The sequence below is a fragment of the Aristolochia californica genome, unplaced genomic scaffold (assembly GCF_029961685.1).
Source record: "Aristolochia californica isolate CCGP_79_NKW_82.1479 unplaced genomic scaffold, dmAriCali1.0.hap1 SCAF_12, whole genome shotgun sequence".
NCBI classification, from domain to species: Eukaryota; Viridiplantae; Streptophyta; class Magnoliopsida; order Piperales; family Aristolochiaceae; genus Aristolochia; species Aristolochia californica.
The window spans coordinates 15,187,803-15,207,778 of NW_027181793.1; the positions used below are offsets into that span (position 1 = coordinate 15,187,803).

The 19,976-nt window shown below is 43.7% G+C and overlaps 1 protein-coding gene across 2 annotated transcripts in view; it reads left to right on the forward strand.

Moving 5' to 3' along the window:
- The window catches only part of LOC137946041 (uncharacterized), a 69,770-nt gene that overhangs the window by 17,570 nt on the left and 32,224 nt on the right, over window positions 1-19,976 (forward strand). For both annotated transcript variants that reach the window (XM_068792206.1, XM_068792205.1), the window contains exons 4-7: window positions 914-1,028; window positions 1,216-1,295; window positions 1,860-1,941; window positions 2,054-2,134. In XM_068792206.1, coding sequence (XP_068648307.1) covers window positions 914-1,028; window positions 1,216-1,295; window positions 1,860-1,941; window positions 2,054-2,134 — 358 coding nt within the window. The remainder of the gene's footprint in view (window positions 1-913; window positions 1,029-1,215; window positions 1,296-1,859; window positions 1,942-2,053; window positions 2,135-19,976) is intronic.

Sequence of the window (19,976 nt, forward strand, 5' to 3'; positions counted from 1 at the left end):
ACAAATGGGGAGCAATGGGGCAAAGTGTCTTCCTAGATCCATGCCGTTACACCAGTGATCAGACCAGAATTGGACTGTTTCACCATTGCCAGTATTGTGATTGATCCCAGGTCTAAAGCAGCTGAGTAGAGGGTAGGAGCGACAAAGAGGTGAAAGAAAGCGTTGGTCACCACCATTAATCCACCATCTCCAATCCAAACGAAGGTTCATAGCAACCAAAGGTCTCCAAATAGCATTAGGATAGAGATTATTGCACCAAAACCATTTCAGAAGGCAAACAGAATTCATGTCTTTGGTTAAACGAAGACCAAGCCCCCCCAAAGCTTTGGGTTGATAAACTTTCACCCAATTGACTAGGTGATATTTGAAGAGATCACTGGTGCCATGCCAAAGAAACCTCCTTCGTATACGAATGAGCTCCTCTCTTTTGTTAGAGGTTTAATTGAATAATTACAGAAAGGATAAAAACGCCCTTAGTTACAAAAAATTACATAACTCCTAAAATACAAGCCTGTTTTGGATGAAACTTAAAACATAAGAATTTAAAATCATTATCACTGAACTGGACATAATCTAGGATACACATAATATGATAAATAACCAAAATACCCCTGAACTGGTATTTTAGCACTTTCCTTTCTCGTATTCTATTCTCCCTCTTACGTCTTTATAAACTGACAGTCTACATAAATGATACGGCTTTAATCATTTTAGACTGTAGACAAATTTCAGAAAGTTCTGCTGTTGAGCTCTCTCGTGCACATAATCCAGTAGAAGATTCTCAACCTTTGTGCAGATTAAAGTAAAATGATTCTGTGGCTTCCTTTTTTTACATGCATATTCATGTGGCAGTTATGATTGTGGAAGGATTTCTTATTTGTTATATTTCCTTCAATTTTTAAATTTTTTTTAGGCTTTCGTTTGCTTTAGCTGCTAGTAAAATGAAGGAGAAGGCCCGAGTTGCTGCCTTGGACTTGAGGGCACATGGACAGACGACCACAGATAATGACTTGGACCTTTCTATAGATGTAAGTATTTCTGCAAATGATGGATGTGCCACATAAAAAAATTATCTTGATGTTTTTCTTCTTTTGTTAATATTATTTTGTATTTTTTATGCTTATCTTAGAAAAAGCAGAAATGGTCTGTTGAAGCAATTTAAGATTGAGTGATCTCTCAAATTTTAATGTAATACTAGGCAATGCTAATTTGCAGACTTTGTGCAATGATGTCCTTGCTGTAATGAGTGCGCTGTATGGTGATTCTCCTCCAGCGATTGTGCTTGTCGGTCACAGGTTTTTCCTTGGCAAGCTAGTGTAACTAATATCTTCATTATTTAACATCAAAACTGTAGGTAAGTTAGCTACTCTGACACTTCCTAAACGCTCATCATATATTATGTCATTTATTGGCTTAGATTACAGCAAGGGTTAACTTCAAATCCTTCCCTTATCTGGCTTGAACTGCTTAATGTAGACTGTAATTCAAGCCTCCTGATTCAGGCCTTGAAAAGACTGGTTTAATCTGATTCAGTTATTCGTTGGTGAATGGCATGAAACAAACGGTTATCCTACGTCTTGTCATTAACTTGTTATGATCTAAGCCATTCTTTAGAAAGAGCGAATGGTGTTTAGAGAGAGTCTGAGCAGTTAATTTGGCTACATTTCCATGCAAATCAATAATGCTTCTCTCTCTCCAAGTGATTGGGAACTGGGCATGAGAGAGAGAGGAGAGAAAGATGTATAAGTAATTGACAAGCAGGGAAAAAGGGGAATATTTATTTTTAGATGCATATCGTTTATAACTGAATGGAATATTTGGATATTATATTGAGCTGGTTCAATGAAACTTGGTTGCAGCATGGGAGGGTCAGTTGCTGTTCATGTTGCTGCAAAGAAGATACCAAATGTGACAGGCCTAATTGTTGTAGATGTTGTTGAGGTTACTTTTTGTGGCAGAGATCAGTTTCACAGTCATGTTCTTCTTCTTTCTTCATTTGTTCTTTTGGCTTGTAGATCTATTGAGTTTTCCAGTTCATTATCCTCAACAACAGGGGACTGCCATGGCGTCATTAATTCATATGCAGAAAATTTTATCGAGCAGAATGCAGCACTTCAACTCCATTGAGAAAGCAGTAAGTGGTATTTTGGAAAAAAATGAGCTCATATTGTTACTAATATTTTATATATATCAATATATCTATATCTGTTGATAATTTTATTTTGGTTGGGATGAAAACTTAGACAAGTTTGTGATTAAAAATAAAAAAATTGAAAAGCTAACATATTATGTGATATTTTTGGGGTAGATTTCTAAGCTCAAAACAAACAATTCTTCTCTTCTCACATCTTGTTGGGTTATATACAGCTTTAAGCCTATAACAAGTCTTACTCACTTGGTTAACTCAAAAGTCTTAAAACAAGAAAGTAATCATTACAAAAACTTAATCTATCCCTAGTGCCCACATGGCGTGGTCAAAATAATGTGCCCGTACGCCATTGTTCTATTCTCAAGTAAGTAAGCTAACTAATAAACAAAAATCCACCTGATTTGGACTTCAATAGACCAATTAATGGTCTTGTCAATTGTGACTGTCCAACCTAGGAATTTGTAAAATTTGCAGAATGTGTGGGAGAGGTTAGGGTTTAGAGACTCTTCTCTTTTATTTATAACTTAATTTATGGTAAAAATGGCTATATTAAAGTAATGTCTCTACTCTTCTTAAACCCTAGGAATCTAGTTTTTATAGGAAAACACTTTCCTAGAAAATAAATCAAACTAAATAAACTCAAAATTGTAACCTTTTACACTTCCCTCAAGCTGAAGCATATAAATTAAAGAGCCTTAGCTTGTTACGGAATAAGTTACATTTGTCCCACTTTATGTGAAAAATTACCTAAATAGTTTTCAAAATTTGCAACTGAATGCCCAACTTGCCATTGCAATGTACCTTCAAATTGATTTGCATTATGTCTGACAAAACATTTCATGAAACTGATTCTTGGCTATGAATAGTCTCATGTGCTTGCACTTGTAAGGTGATTTCTTGGACTAAATTTCTCAGCACCAACATACTTTTATTGTATCTTCCCCTCAATCTAGGGAGTACATTCCATGGAACCTTGGCTCATGGAGCCTTGGCTTGAATATGATAGAAATTCAAATTCCTCTCGATATTTATCTTTTCCATTGCCCCCAAGAAGAACACCATCTATTAAGTCCTATTGGATAGTGCCTATGGCCGTTGTATGATAAAACACTTGGAAAAAGTTGTGAAGAGAAGGCACGTGGTTGGTAAATGCAACAAAGGAAGAGGTAGAAATATAGAGGTGTTGCAAATGACAAATTTTAAAATTAACAAAAAATGCAACATGTGATTTCGAACAAAAGATTGTGGTAACAATCACTAAGTAGAAATAAGTTGGATTACATTGTATGGGAAAAGTTTGAACCACTTATAGTCAATTAAGTGGAGAAAACCAACTTGGGTCTAGAGTTGATACATAGCAAGAAGTAACACAAGTAGATATCTAAATGACAACATGAAATCACCCCCTTAAGGGCAGGAGCATGTCACCAGGGTTGAAGTCACTCATATACACCATGCTAAGAAGACCAACTTAAACTCAAACTAAAGGATTGACACTTCAAACCGCTCACAAAAGGAATTTTTTTTCAAGATAATGTTCAAAATTGACAACTACAGCTTGAACAAGAAACTAGATATGTTCTAATTATTGAACTAATGAAACATACATGGCAAATGCAAATAGGGAGAAGAAGTGAGAGGGAGAAGAGAGGAGAGAGATGAGAGAAGAGAGTTTAGAATGACTCTCGTTTTGTGGTCGAGCTTGACCCCCATTCTCTTTAATAACTTGACTCTAGGGATAATTATAATTATAAGCTCGACCCCCATTCTCCTTAATAACTTGACTTTAGGGGTAATTATAATTATACCTTTTCTTTTAAAAAATTGATTATTTTATTGCAAGCAAGGAGAGAATAAAGTATACACTAAGGAAACACTCTCTTTACAACAAAAGATTGTAGGGAAACTCCTAATTTAGCACAAGAGCCAGCAGTAAAGTTTGTTGGCCTAGTAACATGAGACCAAATACATGAAATGGAAGATACAAAAAAAAAAAAGTCCAAAAAACACATCTCAATGTCTCCTCAGGGGGTCCGAAGGGGAGGAGCACCGGCCAATTACAACTTTTGAATCGCCTTCAATGATGAGGAGCCCACTAAATTGATCCCAAAAAAGGATTAGACCATGGAGGAGGGCAAACAACTCAATAGTAGTTGAGTCAACCATACAAAGGGGGCCGGAGTAAGAAATAAGTGTACTTCCATCAACATCACGAAACACGCCACCATAACCCACAATTCCAGGCAATCTGAGGGCATTGTCATCGAAGTTGAGCTTGGGGGTCCTACAGGGGAGGCTGCCAGCTCACTAGAGCAGGCGCTCTAGGGAGGACAAACATCTGAGCAATCGCACACCAATTGGTGAGGAGAAGGACATTCATGAGGTTGTCAAACTCCCTCCCGGTATGAAGCCACGTAGAGACGAGACCAGTGGCATTGCAAACGACTTCCTTAACAATGCTATACTTGCAATTGAATCGACAATTATTCATTTCCTTCTAGAGGTACCAGGGAATGTGAGTAGTGTAGGCTGAAAGGAGGGGCTTGCCAAGCTTGGGGATACGGCACCCAAGGGACAAACGACACATTCTGTGCAGGTCATGAGGAAGAGAGCTGAATACGCAGTATACCAAGAAGGGAGGTCCAGATGTGAGAGGCAAAAGTGCAATGTAGTAGGAGATGACTGATGAGTTCCTCTGCAAAGTTGCAAATAGGTCACAAGGAGCAAGGAATAACATCTCCACATTTTCAGAGGTTGTCAACAGTGAAAATTTTATTAAGGCAAGCACTTCAAAGAAAGAACTTAATCTTGTATAGGGCCTTGTGGTGGCAAGCAATAGCAACATCATGCTTAGTGCGGGGGCCTGTCTAGCCCATAATATGCCGATAAGCCAAAGAGACAATAAAGCGACTACTATCCATGATAAAAATGATTGTCTCCTTTTCTCCTTTGCTGGACCACTTGGAGTCTCCGACTCCACCACTGCAGAACTCTCTGGATTGCTCAATGGGCTTCAAATCTTCCAAAGCCATCTCGCAAGCCCCCTCCTTATTAAAGGCTATTCTAAAATTGTCATAGACTGGTATGCAAAGTCAAACCCTTCCTCCTTGGCGAGATTGGGATATGTATTTTGATATATGTCATTTAATTTCTCTTATAAACTGTATTTGGAAACATATCCCTAGTATTTTGATATATGTCATTTAATTTCTCTTATAAACTGTATTTGGAAACATATCCCTAGATCTGCCAATCATTTGGCAAATATTCAAGCTAAGTTGGGTGTTTCACTCCAACACCTTGTTGTGGAGGAAGGCTCACTTAGGTTTGTACTCGTCTCCCTATATTTTACTAGTTTATACATATTAAAAAAAAAAATCCTCAGGGGGCCAAATCATTTTGTCCTGCACATGAGTCCGGGTCTTCACAGAGCTAAGTCCATAAATAAGGTTGCAAGCAACTAGATCTTCCTCATCATTAAGCTCCTTGTGAAAGTGTAGATTCTAGGATCCATTTCCCCAAACTTTGCCATTGTCATGTCACGGTGAATTGTGAGCTGCGATAGGGATTGGAAGGAATCAAGGAGGGGACCATCCCCACTTCACCAGTGAGATAAAAAATTCAGACTAGTGCCATCTCCAACAAGGAATTGGATTGCCAAGCAGAAGGTCGGGGGGAGGTTGAAGATAGATCTCCAAGTTGGAGATAGGTGCTGTTGTCTAAGCTCTAGAATCAATCTAAGCCTGGCCATCCAAAGTTTTGCTAAAACTATGGGATTCCAAATAGCTGCCAAGCTAGAGTTAAGTTTCCATAGCCATTTAAGCAATAGGGTCTGTCCATATCTCTAGTTTGTCGAATTCCAAGATCCCCAAGATGCTTGGGCACACAAACATCTTTCCATCCCACTAGGTGATACTTGAATTCATTGCTAGCTCCTCTCTGTAAGAAACGTCTTATAATAGTCTCAATGCGATGACATATGGAGGTAGGACAACGCACAAATGAGAGAATGTAATTTGGCAGCCCTGTGGTGCAAGAGTTAAGGAGAGTGAGCCAACCAGCTGTCATCAACTGCCCTCACCAGGTGGAAAGTCGCCTCTCAATGCGCTCAATGACAGGAGCCTAGAGTCTCATATAGAGTCTACTATCAATCAGAGGAAGCCCGAGATAGGTGAAGGGGAGGGTGGCAGTAGTACATCCCTGAGAATTGGGCATAGTCTGATGCAAACCAGGATCAATATGGTATCCCAAGATGGTGGTTTTGTGCCAATTAATCTCCTGTCTGAAGGGGATCTCAAAGAGGCCAAAAAGAGCCTTGATCTTCATGACTTGCTTGAGGGTGCCAATGCCAAAACAAATGGTATCATAAAAAAATTGTAGCAAGGGGATGTCAAAGCCCTCTTTACTGGCAATTTCACTAAGACACTCTCATTTTGCTGAATAGGCCAAGGAGGACCGGTATTCAACAATGAAGTTAAATATAAAGGGGGACATGAGATCGCCATGCCTGATAATAAGAAGCAGATGATATACAACTACGAATCCATAACCTCCATGTTGCCCCAAATCCATGCGCTCGATAATATCATCCAAGAGAGCCCAGTCAACTCAGTCAAAAGCCTTCTCAAGATCAAGTTTAAGCATGAATTGAGGGAGACCAGATCTCTTGAAGTAATCAAGAATCTCATGGGTAGCCCTAGCTGAGTCTAGAATGTCACGCCCATGGATAACAACACATTGTCCACAGTGAGTGACCATAGGGAGGATAGTCATGAGCTTATGCGCAAGGAGTGGACAATAATCTTGTAAGAGCTAGAAACTAAATTGATGGGTCTAAAGTCCCATGGAAGCTCCTTCCGTTGTTCCATTCTGGCGCACGCCTCCATGTTGGGAATGGTCGCTCGATCTGCTTTTGGGAAGATTGGTGGGTTAGCTCTGGGCCTCTAAAGGCTTCCTTTGACAGCATTTGGAGAGCCTCCTCTCAATGCTGCTTATCAGTTGCGGATGCTTGGGTTTTGGGTGATTGGGATCTCCATCAGTAGCAGGGCTTGGATGATGTTGATGCCCTCCTTGCCTCTTGGCTACTGGAGGTGCTTTCCGCCTCTAGGCCTCGTGATTCCTTGGCAAACTCGATGATTTGGTGGCTTGAGGCTAGTGGGCAGTTCTTGGTCTCGTTCGCTTACTCCCTGATCAAGGGATGGACCTTGACTTTCCCCAACCACGAGGTGGATTTTATTTGGCGTCTCTCTGCTCCCCCGAAGGTTAAGTTCTTCCTCTAGAGTGTTGGGCTTAACAAAATCCTCACTGTTGTTAACCTCCACCGCTGTGGAAATTTTTGAGTGAGCATTTCGTGCCCCCTTTGTGGCCTTGAGGAGGAGACCTCTCGCTATCTATTTGTGGCTTGCCCCTATTCGTGGTTCATTTGGATGAGCATCCTCAGCCGGTTTGATATTCAGCTCCGCCTGCCAGAGGACATCCTCTCGGTTGGTCGTTTACTTCTCGGGATCCCCCTCCCTAAATTAGGGAAGATGATCATCTCTGCTTGTGTTGCTTTCATCCCCAGGGGCATTTGGACGGAACGCAATAATAAGCGCTTAAGCTCCAAGCATCTTCCTCGAGACCGAGTCTTTTCCTCTTTTACTTGCCACATCTCTGCCTGGCTCCACTCCAAGGAGTTTTCTACTCTTTCGGGGCTCTCGCTCAGGGAGAACTGGAGCACTATTGCTCAGATGGGAGGCTCGTTGAAGTCTCCAGCGATGTAGGTATGGCAGCCCCCTGATCCGGGCTACATCAAGATGAACTTTGATGGCAGCTCCCTCGGCAATCCTGGCTTGGCCGGATATGGTGGTGTCTTTCGTGATTCAAATGGAAGCCAACTTTTGTTCTATTCACAGAACCTATGGGTATTGCTGGCTCCATTGCTGCTGAGCTTTAGGCTCTCCTCAGAGGCCTCATCATCTTTCGCGAGCATTTCTCCGGTCTCCTCTACATTGAGGGGGACTCTACGGTGATTGTTGGATGGTTCTCGTCCCCCTCTTCCCTGTCGTGGCGCCATTGGGATGTGTAGTATTCCATTATGGATATTCTTCCACATATTATATGTATTTGGTTTCATGTCCCTAGATCTGCAAACTCTATTGCAGACAAGTGTGCTAAGCAGGGGGCCTCCCTCCTTGCCCCTCTTGTTAGGGGGAGGCCTACCTAATCTTGTTTGTTTGTTTATGGTTTAATGAATTCATCACTTTTCTCAACAAAAAAAAAAAAAAAAATGACCAACTCGGAGGAAGACTGGATTGGCTCTTTCCCGAATAGCTGAAATTTCTTAAAGATAAGCTCAAGGCATGGTCTTCTAGACATCATGTCTTACTGGAGGCTGAAATGGCCTATCTTCTCTCGGGTTGCCGATTTGGACTCGAAGGAGGATTAAAGGTAAGTCTCCCACAAAATTTCGACCCACCTTTCTCTTTCTTTCGACTTGCAACTAATTTTACATCAAGAAAAGGTTCGATGGAAACAAAGAGCTTGTTTCAAGTGGTTGACCAAGGGAGATGCAAACACAATTTTTTCATGCCCTTGCCTCGTCGAGGAGGAGATCTAACCTAATTACCTCCTTATGTAGCAATAACTAGGTAACGTCAGATAAGATCTCCATTACTAATGTGTTGATCCAGTTGTTCATAGATTTATATTTGGAAGAGTACAACAATAGAACACAAATCCAGCACCTTCTCTTCACCCGCCTCTCCACAGCAGCTGCGTCCTTCCTCGAGTCTCTCTTCTCGCATGGCGAAATTGAGCGAGTGGTGCTTGGTATGGCTAGTGATAGGGTCCCAGGCCTACGACTTGGCCGATTATTAAGAAGGATTTCTCTGTAATGATTCAAGGGTTTTATGATAAGGGAATTACTTTTCGCAGCATTAATGCTTCTTTCATCGCATTGGTCCCTAAAAAGACCAATGTGGAGCAGCTGGGGGATTTTCGACCAATCAGTCTCATATCCAGCACATATAAAATTATTGCTAGAATTTCTGTGCACCGACTCAAGGCTATCCTACCAATCGTTATCCACTGTGGGTAACACTCTTTCCGCAAAGGAAGAAACATTCTTGACTCTGCAATGGCCACTCACGAGTTCATTTATTATTTTAGCCGTTCCAGTGAACAGAGGATTGGTATTAAATTAGACTTAGAGAAGGCTTTCGACCGTGTCAATTGGCACCTATTGGATGACTTGATGGATCGTATGGGGTTTGGTTTGAAGCGAAGAGTTTGGATTCCAAGCTGCGTCCTCAACTTCATATGCGCTGATCCTTAATGGTACGGTGTGCAGTTTTTTTGAAGGCACGAGAGGGATCCAGGGGAATCAAGGGAATCAGGCAGGGAGACCCCCTTTCTCCTTTGCTCTACAATGTGGTAGCGGAATACCTATCATCTTTGATCTATTCGGCCAAAAACCTGGGTTGGCTCCTCCCCACGGCGGACTGTGCAACCTTTGATGTGCCGATCCTTCAGTTTGCAGACGATACAATTTGCTTTGGGGTTGGTACTATGGATCAGGTCCGAAAACTGTGTTGTATAGGGACTATTTGAACTGGCTTCTGATTAGAGCATTAACTGGAAGAAAATCACCCTCCTAGGCTATCATATTGACTCACCTGTACTTTAGAGAATGGCTGACTATTTGGGGTGCTCAGTGGAAAATTTGCCAGCTACATATCTTGGACTACCACTCTTTGATTCTCGGCCTTTGGTGACGCTTTGGTCCCCCCTTAGTGAGAAATTTGAGAAGAGACTAGCTACTTGGAGGGGCAAGCTTTTATCTACGGTTGGGCGGCTCACTCTCCTCAAGGCTTGTTTTGCAGGGCTGCCAAACTATTTATTATCATTCATGCACTGTTCGGCCTCAGTTTGCAACAGGATTGATGCCATTCGTCGATGTTTTCTCTGGAGAGGATCAAAGGACACCTTCAGATACCATTTGGTGAGTTGGAAGGATTTTGCATGCCTCGAAATCGGGGTGGTTTAGGCATGTGGCCTACGAAGGAGATGAACAATGCCCTTTTGCTCAAATGGATCTGGAACTTCAACATCAAGCATAACAACCTATGGGGTGATATGGTTAGGTTCTATCTTCAACCTTCGGGTGCCTGGTGGAGGGAGGATGGCGCTACTCGGCTCCTATCCCCGATATTCAATAGCTCCTCCCAATATTCAGAGATGCAACTTCCTTTCACGCAGGCAATGGAATGATCCTCCTCTTTTGGTCGGATGAATGGTGTGGCACTTGCCCCCTCTCTGAGGATTTTCCGGGGCTCTCTAGAGTGGCGAGGGACCTATCTTGCTCAGTGGCTGATTCTTGTAGAGATCGCTCATGGAGTCTTACGTTTCGTCGAGGATTAAATGATGAGGAAACTACTTCTTTTTGCTCTCTCCTCTGCAGACTCAGCAACACTACTATTCGTGAGCATGCAGTTGATTAATTGAAATGGAAGCCTAGTATTAATGGCCGATTCACAGTTGCATCCGCCTACTCTCACATTAGAAAACAAGATTACAACATGCATGAGCACAAGGCAAACCTGGCATGGAAGCTCTCAGTGCCTATTAAAATCAAATTCTTCGTGTGGACGACCATCAGGGAACAAATCCTCACCTCTGACAACCTCCATAAAATAGGTTACACCGCCCCCGATTGCACTTGCCCTCTTTGTGGTGTGTGTGATGAGATAGTCCAGCATGTTCTCTTACATTGCGACTTTTCATGGCAAGTTTGGATGAAGATATTTCAGAAGATTAGTCTTCAAATGGGGCTACATCAAGACCTTTTTTGGCACCTTTGAGATGGTTATGGGGATACACCTTCCTAAGCTGGGCAAGATAATTCTCTTGGCATGCCTTGCGCATGTCCCATGGTGTATATGGCTAGAGCGAAACAACCGGAGATTCAACTTCAAGGCTAGCAACCCGTATAATATAGCTTCTCAAGCAGTGGGCCTTAACTCGTGCTGGCTACATTCTAGGAAGGAGTTTGCTTCTCTATCGTGCGTCTCCCTTCGAGAAAATTGGGGTTTGATAGCGCACATGGTGGGCCCCCATAGGAATTTGGTTATGGCCACCTGGGATCCTCCCCCTTACGACTTCATCGAACTCAATTTTGATGGCAGTGATTTAAGTTGTCTGGGCCGGCTGAAGCTGGTGGTGTTTTCAGAGACAGCAGTGGAGACCTTATTCTATCCTATGCAAGGCCAGTGGGTATTGCTGATTCAAATACTGCTGAAGTGAGTGCTCTTTTGTTTGGCCTCCAAATCTTTAAAGAGCGGTTCCATGGCAAATTGATTACTGGAAGCGATTCAAAGACTGTCATCAGCTGGTGTTCAAAAGAAAACTCCCCTCCTTGGCGCCACTGGCCAATCACTGATTGTATTACTGACATTGTGTCATCCATTCATTGGAACCTCGTTCCTAGATCAACCAATTCTTTAGCTGATAAATTGGCAAAATTCGGAACCTCCCAACAATCTCTCATTGTTTGGGAAGGCTTTCCCTCGTGTAATTTGCTCGTTTGAGCTCTCTTAATAAAATTCAGCATCATTTCAAAAAAAAAAAAAAAAAAAAAGGCACTAGAGGGCTGAGACAAGGTGACCCCCATCCCCGCTTCTGTTCAACATGGTGGCAGAATTCCTATCTTATATGTTCTATTCGGCTGAGGAACTCGGTTGGTTGGCTCCAACCAATCATTACCCTACTTTCGATGTCCCCTCTTACAATATGCTGATGACACTATTATTTTTGGGGTTGGTACCATAGACGGAGTGAGAAGAATCAAAGCGGTGCTTGGCCTTTTTGAGCTGGCTTCTGGTCAAAAGGTTAATTGGGGGGAAAACTTCTCTTTTGGGCTTCAACACTGACTATGGGGCTCTTGGAAATGGCAAACATTTTGGGTTGTTCGGTCTCTTCAATCCCCACCACCTATCTCGGGCTTCCTTTATTCACGGGTCGTATCAAGAGGGACCTTTGGACATCGGTGATTGAAAAGCTTGAGTCGCGTCTCACCACTTGGAAGGGTCGCCATCTCAGCAAGGCCAAAGACTCACCCTCAAGTCATGTATTGCTGGCATCCCAAATTACTTCCTTTCTTTCTTGCCCTGCCCTGCCTTCGTATGCCAAATTATGGACTAAAATAAAATGAAGGTTTCTTTGGAGGGGCTGCAACGATGCTTTCAAATATCATTTGGTTAGTTGGAAGGACATCTGTTTCTCCAAATGCATGGGTGGTTTGGGTATTTGGCAATCGAAGACATGAATCGTGTTCTTCTTTTGAAATGGATTTGGAAATTCAACACAATATCTTCCAACCTTTGGAAGGATATGGTGGCTACGAAGATTGGTTGCTCCTCTCCATGGTGGACCTCGAGAGGAAACAGAAGATGCTTATAGCCAATTTGGAGTCTCTTTATCTTCTCCTTCCAATCTTTTACTCTCCCATCAGATTTCATGTGGGCAGTAGTCGTTCAATTAGTTTATGAGGGCGAGCGATGGTGAGAGCAAGAGTCTGTGAGCTAGTGAGAGTGAGTAGGGAGCTCGTGAAATTGGTGCGAGTCCGACCGCGAAGTCGAGGGAGTGAAGATTGACCTGGAGCTCATTTGGATCATCAGCACGTCTGGAGTACGGCGATTCAGCGGGAGAAACAATCAATTGCACGACGGGGTTTTGATGACCACCCTGTTGGCTAAAGACTCGACCTTACCCGATCTTTAGAGGTACGTTAGAGAATGAATAGAAAGATTCCTTCCTCACGGGTGCATCCACCTTCAGACAAGGATGGTGCCGGATGGATGCTTGTTCATGGAAGGAAAAGAAAGAATTTGCGCCCCGGTGACAAGCACCTGCTTTTGGCGAACTTCCGATCCGGAGACTCCACCTTCTTCTTCCATAAAACCAGCAATGGCATCAGAATAAGCTCTCAATCCGGCGATAAAAGATCCTTCATCACCATCCCTGGAAGGGCGATCAACACCTTTGTGAATCTTTTCGATCGGTTCACTACTAATCGTGTGGAGAACAGGCAAACAAGAGAGCTTTGGACAGGTCGTATCGTCTTCCTCCTCTCGACTTTCCATCTCTCCAGGAGGCCTTGAATGCAAAAATACCAATGCCATAGAAAATCCATTATGGCCAGGCTGTACATCCCTGAAAAAACCACTTCTGAGTTTGGATGGGCTGCTTTTCACAATTGTTTCCTTCAATATTTCCCCAATGGCCCCACACCGCCACCAGCCTCGACCATCCCCATGTTACGATATGTTGGAATGTATATCAGATAAACTTTATGTTAATATTTGTTGTACATGTTATGTACATAGGGTAATTAGAAAGGGCTTAATGGGCTGGGTTGCATTGTATTGAGCCCATGGGCTGTTATGTAATAAGCTAAACCTAAGTTTAAATAGAAAAGGAAGAGGAGGGGAGGAGCTCTCTCGAATTTTTCCAGCAACCTAAAGTTCTTCTTCCTCACGATAAAACCAGAGCGTGAAGCTCTTCGTTCAGGCTGCTCCATCGGCCTCTGGAGGTGGTGGTGGTTCCGTCCACCAATCTCAGAGCTTAGTGCTCTTGGTTAGGCTGTGCCGTCAGCCTCAAGACGGGGTGGTTCTGTCCACGTAAATCCAGAGCGTGAAGGTCTGGTCTTGGCTGCTCCGTCAGCCTCTGTTCATCGTCGTCAACCTCTGTTTGTCATGGTATCAGAGCTTGGTGGTTCAGCTTCTCTGTGCTGAACGTGAGCTTGGAGCTCAAGCTCTCTCTGTCCGACGAGCCTCTGTCTGACGACTCAGAGATCTGTTAAAGCTCTCGGTATCTGTCCGGGGACCTGAAAGGTCTGGTCGGAAACTCTGTCCGAGCTCAGAGGAGTGGGCTGAAGGGTTCTTGTTTGAAGGAAGCTGAAAGGTCAGGTCGGTGTCTCTCTCCGAGCTCAGAATTTCTGTGCTGAAGTGCTTCTTCTTTCTGATATTACGTGCGTACACTGCTGTACAGCAGTAAGGTGACATTTCTGGAATTTTTAGAAATCGTGGGGTTGGATCTGGAATTTTCAGAAATCGTGGGAGTAGATCTGGAATTTTCAGAAATCATGGGGGAAGATCTGGAACTTTCAGCAGCAGTGGGGGTAAATCTGGAATTTTCAGCAGCAGTGGGGGTAAATCTGGAATTTTCAGAAACCGTGGGGGTAGATTTGGAATTTTCAGCAGCAGTGGGGGTAAATCTGGAATTTTCAGCAACAGTGGGGGTAAATCTGGAATTTTCAGCGGGGTGGTATTTCTGAAAATTTCAGCAAGGGTTTCCAAATTAGTGGCCTTCAGAAACCAAATTGAAGGTTGTATTCAGCTACTCTCGCTCTCATCATGTCAACGGACAAATTAGATTTTTCTCTTATTCGGTTCACGGGTAAGAACTACAGTGCCTAGGTATTTCAATTCCGGTTATTTGTCATGGGAAAAGATGAAGGGAAGCCTTCTTGAGGATCCTACTATCTATCGACGCCTGGTTGGGACTCTCATATACTTGACCACTACTCGTCTAGACATCTCCTATGCTGTTCATCAAGTTAGTCAGTTTATGTCTTCTCCTCGGCACCTTTATCTTGTGGCAGTTTGGCGCATCATCCACCATCTGCGAGGTTCTCCTACTCGTGGATTATTCTTTCCTAAAAACTCTGCGTTTTGACTGGTCGCCTACAGTGATGTTGATTGGGCTGGATGCCCCAATACCCGCCGCTCTACTATAGGTTGGTGTATGTTTTTAGGGAATGCACTGATTTCTTGGAAATATAAGAAACAGGATCGGGTCTCCAAGTCATCTACTGAGGCCGAGTATCGTGCCATATCTACTGCGTGTTCTAAAGTTATATGGCTTTGCGGTCTTCTTGCTGAGCTCCAGTTTCATCAGACTTCACCTACACCTCTCCATGCGGATAATACAAGTGCTATTCAGATTGTTGCCAACCCTTTTTTCCATGAGCGCACCAAACACATTGAGGTTGATTGTCACTCTATCCACGACACTTTGGAGGGCCGGGTAATCTCTCTTCCGTACATCTCTTCGGATCTTCAAGTGGCTGATGTTTTCACCAAAGCATTGTCTCAACCCCGGCATAATTTTCTTGTTGGCAAATTGTTGTTGGTTGACTCCCAGCATCAATTTGAGGGGGGATGTTACGATATTTTGGAATGTATATTAGATAAACTTTATTTTAATATTTGTTGTATAATTTATGTTATGTACATAGGGTAATTAGAAAGGGCTTAATGGGCTGGGTTGCATTGTATTGAGCCCATGGGCTGTTATGTAATAAGCTAAACCTAAGTTTAAATAGAAAACGAAGAGGAGGGGAGGAGCTCTCTTGAATTTTTCCAGCAACCTAAAGTTCTTCTTCCTCACAGTAAAACCAGAGCCTGAAGCTCTTCGTTCAGGCTGCTCCATCGGCCTTTGGAGGTGGTGGTGGATCCGTCCACCAATCTCAGAGCTTAGTGTTCTTGGTTAGGCTGTGCCGTCAGCCTCAAGATGGGGTGGTTCTGTCCATGAAAATCCAGAGCGTGAAGGTCTGGTCTTGGCTGCTCCATCAGCCTCTGTTTATAATCGTCGACTTCTGTTTGTCACCCCACAACACCCTTCCTTACATTCCCCCCTCTTCAAACCAGCTCCTCGAAAACTCCCCCACCCCTCCTAACAGACACTCAACAACACAACCTACTGCCACCCCCCTCAATCTCCCTCCTTTCATTACTTTGGAGTAAAGGTGAGAAATTACTCTCTATCCCTTATATGTACTCAACTACTCGAGCCACAATTCATTGCCTCCTGGTTTCACAAATCCTTACACCTACAATACTCCCCGTCCTACTCTTCCCTATTGCCTGGTCAATGGATTTTCCACTTTCTCACTCACTCTGATAAATCAGCTGCCCTTACTGTTCCCATTATCTCCTGACCGGACATTGGGCAAGTCTCTGACTGGACCCTGTCAAAACCTGGCAACTCCCCTGGGCAATGGATTAATGTCTAGGGCATCTCTGCTGAACTCTGGCATACCCAGACCTTCACCCACATTTCTATGGCCTCTAGTTCTTTTTCTGGTCTCAACACTACTACATCCTCCAAATCCAGACTTGATGTCACCCACATTGTTATCACACCCAACAGGCCCCTCCTTGAATCCACGCTCCTGAAACTGCTGGTCAATGGCCTTTCCTTCTGGATCAACATCGTCTTTGAAAACGAACCCTCCTTCCAGCAACCATAGCTTCCGGTCCTCCGTACCGAGCTGACTCAGCCATCCCCCCCAATCTTCCCCGACCCAATTCCATTCTTAACCCAGTGGGCAACTCACCTTGTCACCATGTTACTGCTGGTCCTGATAGTAACAATCCGATTTCAAATTTGAACTCTCTTGACCACATGACAGCACCCACTCACCTTGCCAGCCTTATCACTGACAACCCGGACCCCATGTTAGAAAGCCTGCCGCCTTACACAGAAGCCATCGAGACAACCTATGACCCCCATCTGCAATCCCCCTCCAGATACACACCTTTGCATGACACAACTCCCACCATACCAACTTTTCTGTTCTACCCGAGATCTGATCATGACCTAGACACCTCACCACGTCAGACCCAGATCCCCACAGATAACCACTACAAGCAACCCTGTCAGAAGCACCTTTTTTCAGTCCCCCAAACCATAAACAGAAACCAACTCTCAAATGTTGCCGTGGTCTGCATCTCCCCTTTTTATCTGCCTTTAAATAACCCAGTTTCAGCTACCTCTCCCATCACCCTGAACCCACCCCAAATTGCCTCTCCAAATTTGGACACTGCCACATCACTGCCGATCAACACCACTGCCGCCACTACTGGTGCTGCTCTGCCCACAACCCAAACAACACTCCCCCTCACACCCACCCAAGAAATGTCCAGACAAACCTCCACCACCTCATCTCCCACCTCTCCAACTCACATCGAAGACCCCCTCTCAGATATCGCTTCCAGCACTCACACCCTCCAACTTCTTGCCCCTATCCACCAGACCCATAGTGGTGAACCAAACTGCCGCTCCCAATTTCCGGTGGACCCGGAGATGTGCAGAATCATCCTCTCTCCAATGAGAATTTCTGGAAATTTGTGGTGAAATTACAATCTGAGAAGCACAAATACGATGAAGAAACCTGGGCTCAAATGATGCAATTAGCAGAATTGATGGACGTCATTGCACAAGACCCCATCATTACCCCCAATCCAAATCGGGAGTCTCCAAAACCCGAAAGCGATCATGATCATTCTAACATCGAACACCTGTGGAATTGGAAACCCTCCCAAAATGACCACTGTTCGAGACACAATCTCTTCCTACAAAGCCTCTATTATTTTCCTCTAGGAAACTAAGCACCAATCTTTGGATGACAATATCGTCCGTGACATTTGGGGCTGCCCAAATTCTGACTGGATCACATTAAATGCCATTGGTCACTCTGGTGGAATTCTTGCGATGTAGAACCCCAACACTGTTGATGTCCTCGACAGCTTCATTGGCGTCTTCTCAGTTTGCCCCAAGATCTTTGATCATACCTCATGGAACTCTTGGAGCCTGGCTGGTGTTTATGGTCCTACTCATGACAGGGAAAGGCAACAATTTTGGGAGGAGCTCAATTCCCTCCCCCAAAGATGCAAACTCATGGCTTTTTATGGGAGATTTTAACACTATAAGATTCTGCAATGAGAAGTCACCCCTAGCCCCAGAATTACTTCTTCCATGCACAAATTTACGGATTTCACGGGAACCTGCAAGCTTGAGGATTACTTGGTCTATCTGTTGGCAATGTAGGCCCATCCTCTCCAAGCTAGATCGCTTCCTAGCTAATGGAGAATGGCTTCAACTCTACCCCAATTCCTTGGGCAAAGTGATTAACCGTGTCTGCTCCGACCACTTGCCCATTCTGATAAACACCAAATTTGACCAATGGGGCCCCAAGCCTTTTAGGTTAAAAAATGTGTGGTTGCTTAAAAAGGATTTTGTTTTTGTCTTCTCAAATTGTTGGTCCTCCATCCCCCCAATTGGCGACACTGCCTGAACCCTCCCTCTGAAACTTAAAAAGTTCAGACCTCACCTTTAGAATTGGGTGTCTGATAAGCGTAAGGCTGCAACCGCTGAGAAATCTGACCCGCTTTCCAAAATTGCTGTGTTGGTTAGACTTGAAGATTGTGGTCAACAACTCTCTCCCCGATTTTGAGGGTAGACTAGCCCTACAAGCTCGCTACCTCTCGTTATCTCACCAGAGCGACTTCACTGGAAACAGCGAGCCAGATACAAATGGCTTCTGGAGGGGGATGGTAATACAAAATTCTTCCATGTCATGGCCTCCTCCAGACGAAGAATCAACTGTGTCAACTCTATATGCCTGGAAAACGAGGTGATCTCTGATTGAGTAGTTATTATTAACACCTTCTTGAATTACTTCACAAATCTATACAAAGAGGAATGCAGTTATCGCCCCAAGCTTACCAGAGTGCTGCTCCCGACCATCTCAAACGCTGTCGCAAATATCCCTGAAGTGCCCTTTTCTGTGAAGGAAATTGAGCAGGCCACCCTTGGTTTGCCCATTGCTCACGCCCTTGGGCCTGATGGTTTCAATGGTGATTTTTTCAAACGCTACTAACCCACCCTCAAGAACGATGTCACTTGCATGGTTAACTCCTCCTATCACCAAGGCATCACCTTTAAGAGCTTGGGAGCATCCTTCATTATCCTTATTCCAAAGAAATCCAACCCTAAACACCCAAGAGATTATTGCCCCAACAGCCTTGTCACTAGCAGCTACAAAATCATTGCTAGGATCCTATCTCACAGATTAAAGGCGGCCCTTCTTGCAGTCATTAGCCAAAACCAATGCGCCTTTCTTCATGGCAGATCTATCCTTGATGATGCGATGGCATCCCATGAGCTTCTCCACCACTTTATGACCGGCCACCGACCTCAGTTTGTGCTCAAAATTGACCTAGAAAAGGCCTTTTACCGCATTAGCTGGAGCTTGCTTGATGATCTTCTCCTCCATATGGGATTCAACATGAAATGGCGTTTCTGGATCAAAAGCTGTATCGCCTCTTCCTCCTTCTCTCTCATCCTAAATGGCACAACCTATGGTTATTTCAAAAGCAGCCGCGGCCTCAGACAAGGGGACCCCCTGTCCCTTCTCTTCTTCAATATTATTGTTGAGTTTCTCTCGGCCATGGTCGCGTGACAAACTGGATGGCTCCTGTTGAATTTATGGAAAAGTGAAATACTTCATTGACATCAACAACTTGTTGTAATCAGAGTACATGAACCTCTATTTATAATAGAGGAAGGTAGTAGAGTCCAATTACAATTAAACTACCCTTGTCCCAATTACACCCAAACTCTAACACTTAAAGATAAGTCCTAACATAGTTAAATAACTCAATATAGATAAAAGACAAACATAACTCAAACTAAAACTCTTCTTGGTCGTGACCTTAAGATAAAGATACTTTTGTGAGTCTTTCTTGATCTTCCAACTTATGTGATAAGGATGCAAGCTCATGGTAATCATTGTGAGTCCTACTTCTTATGGGCTTGGGCCCATCTTGTGGGCCTTCCTTGGTCGTGTGGGTTTGAGTTTATCTTCCAACAGCTCCAACCTGTCTCCAATCAATAGCCTTTTTTTTTTTTTTTGAAATGGTGCTGAGTTATATTAAAAGGCTCAAAAGAGCAAGATTACTGGGGGGTGGGGGCGGGGGGGAAGTTTCAAATTTAGTTAGCTTAT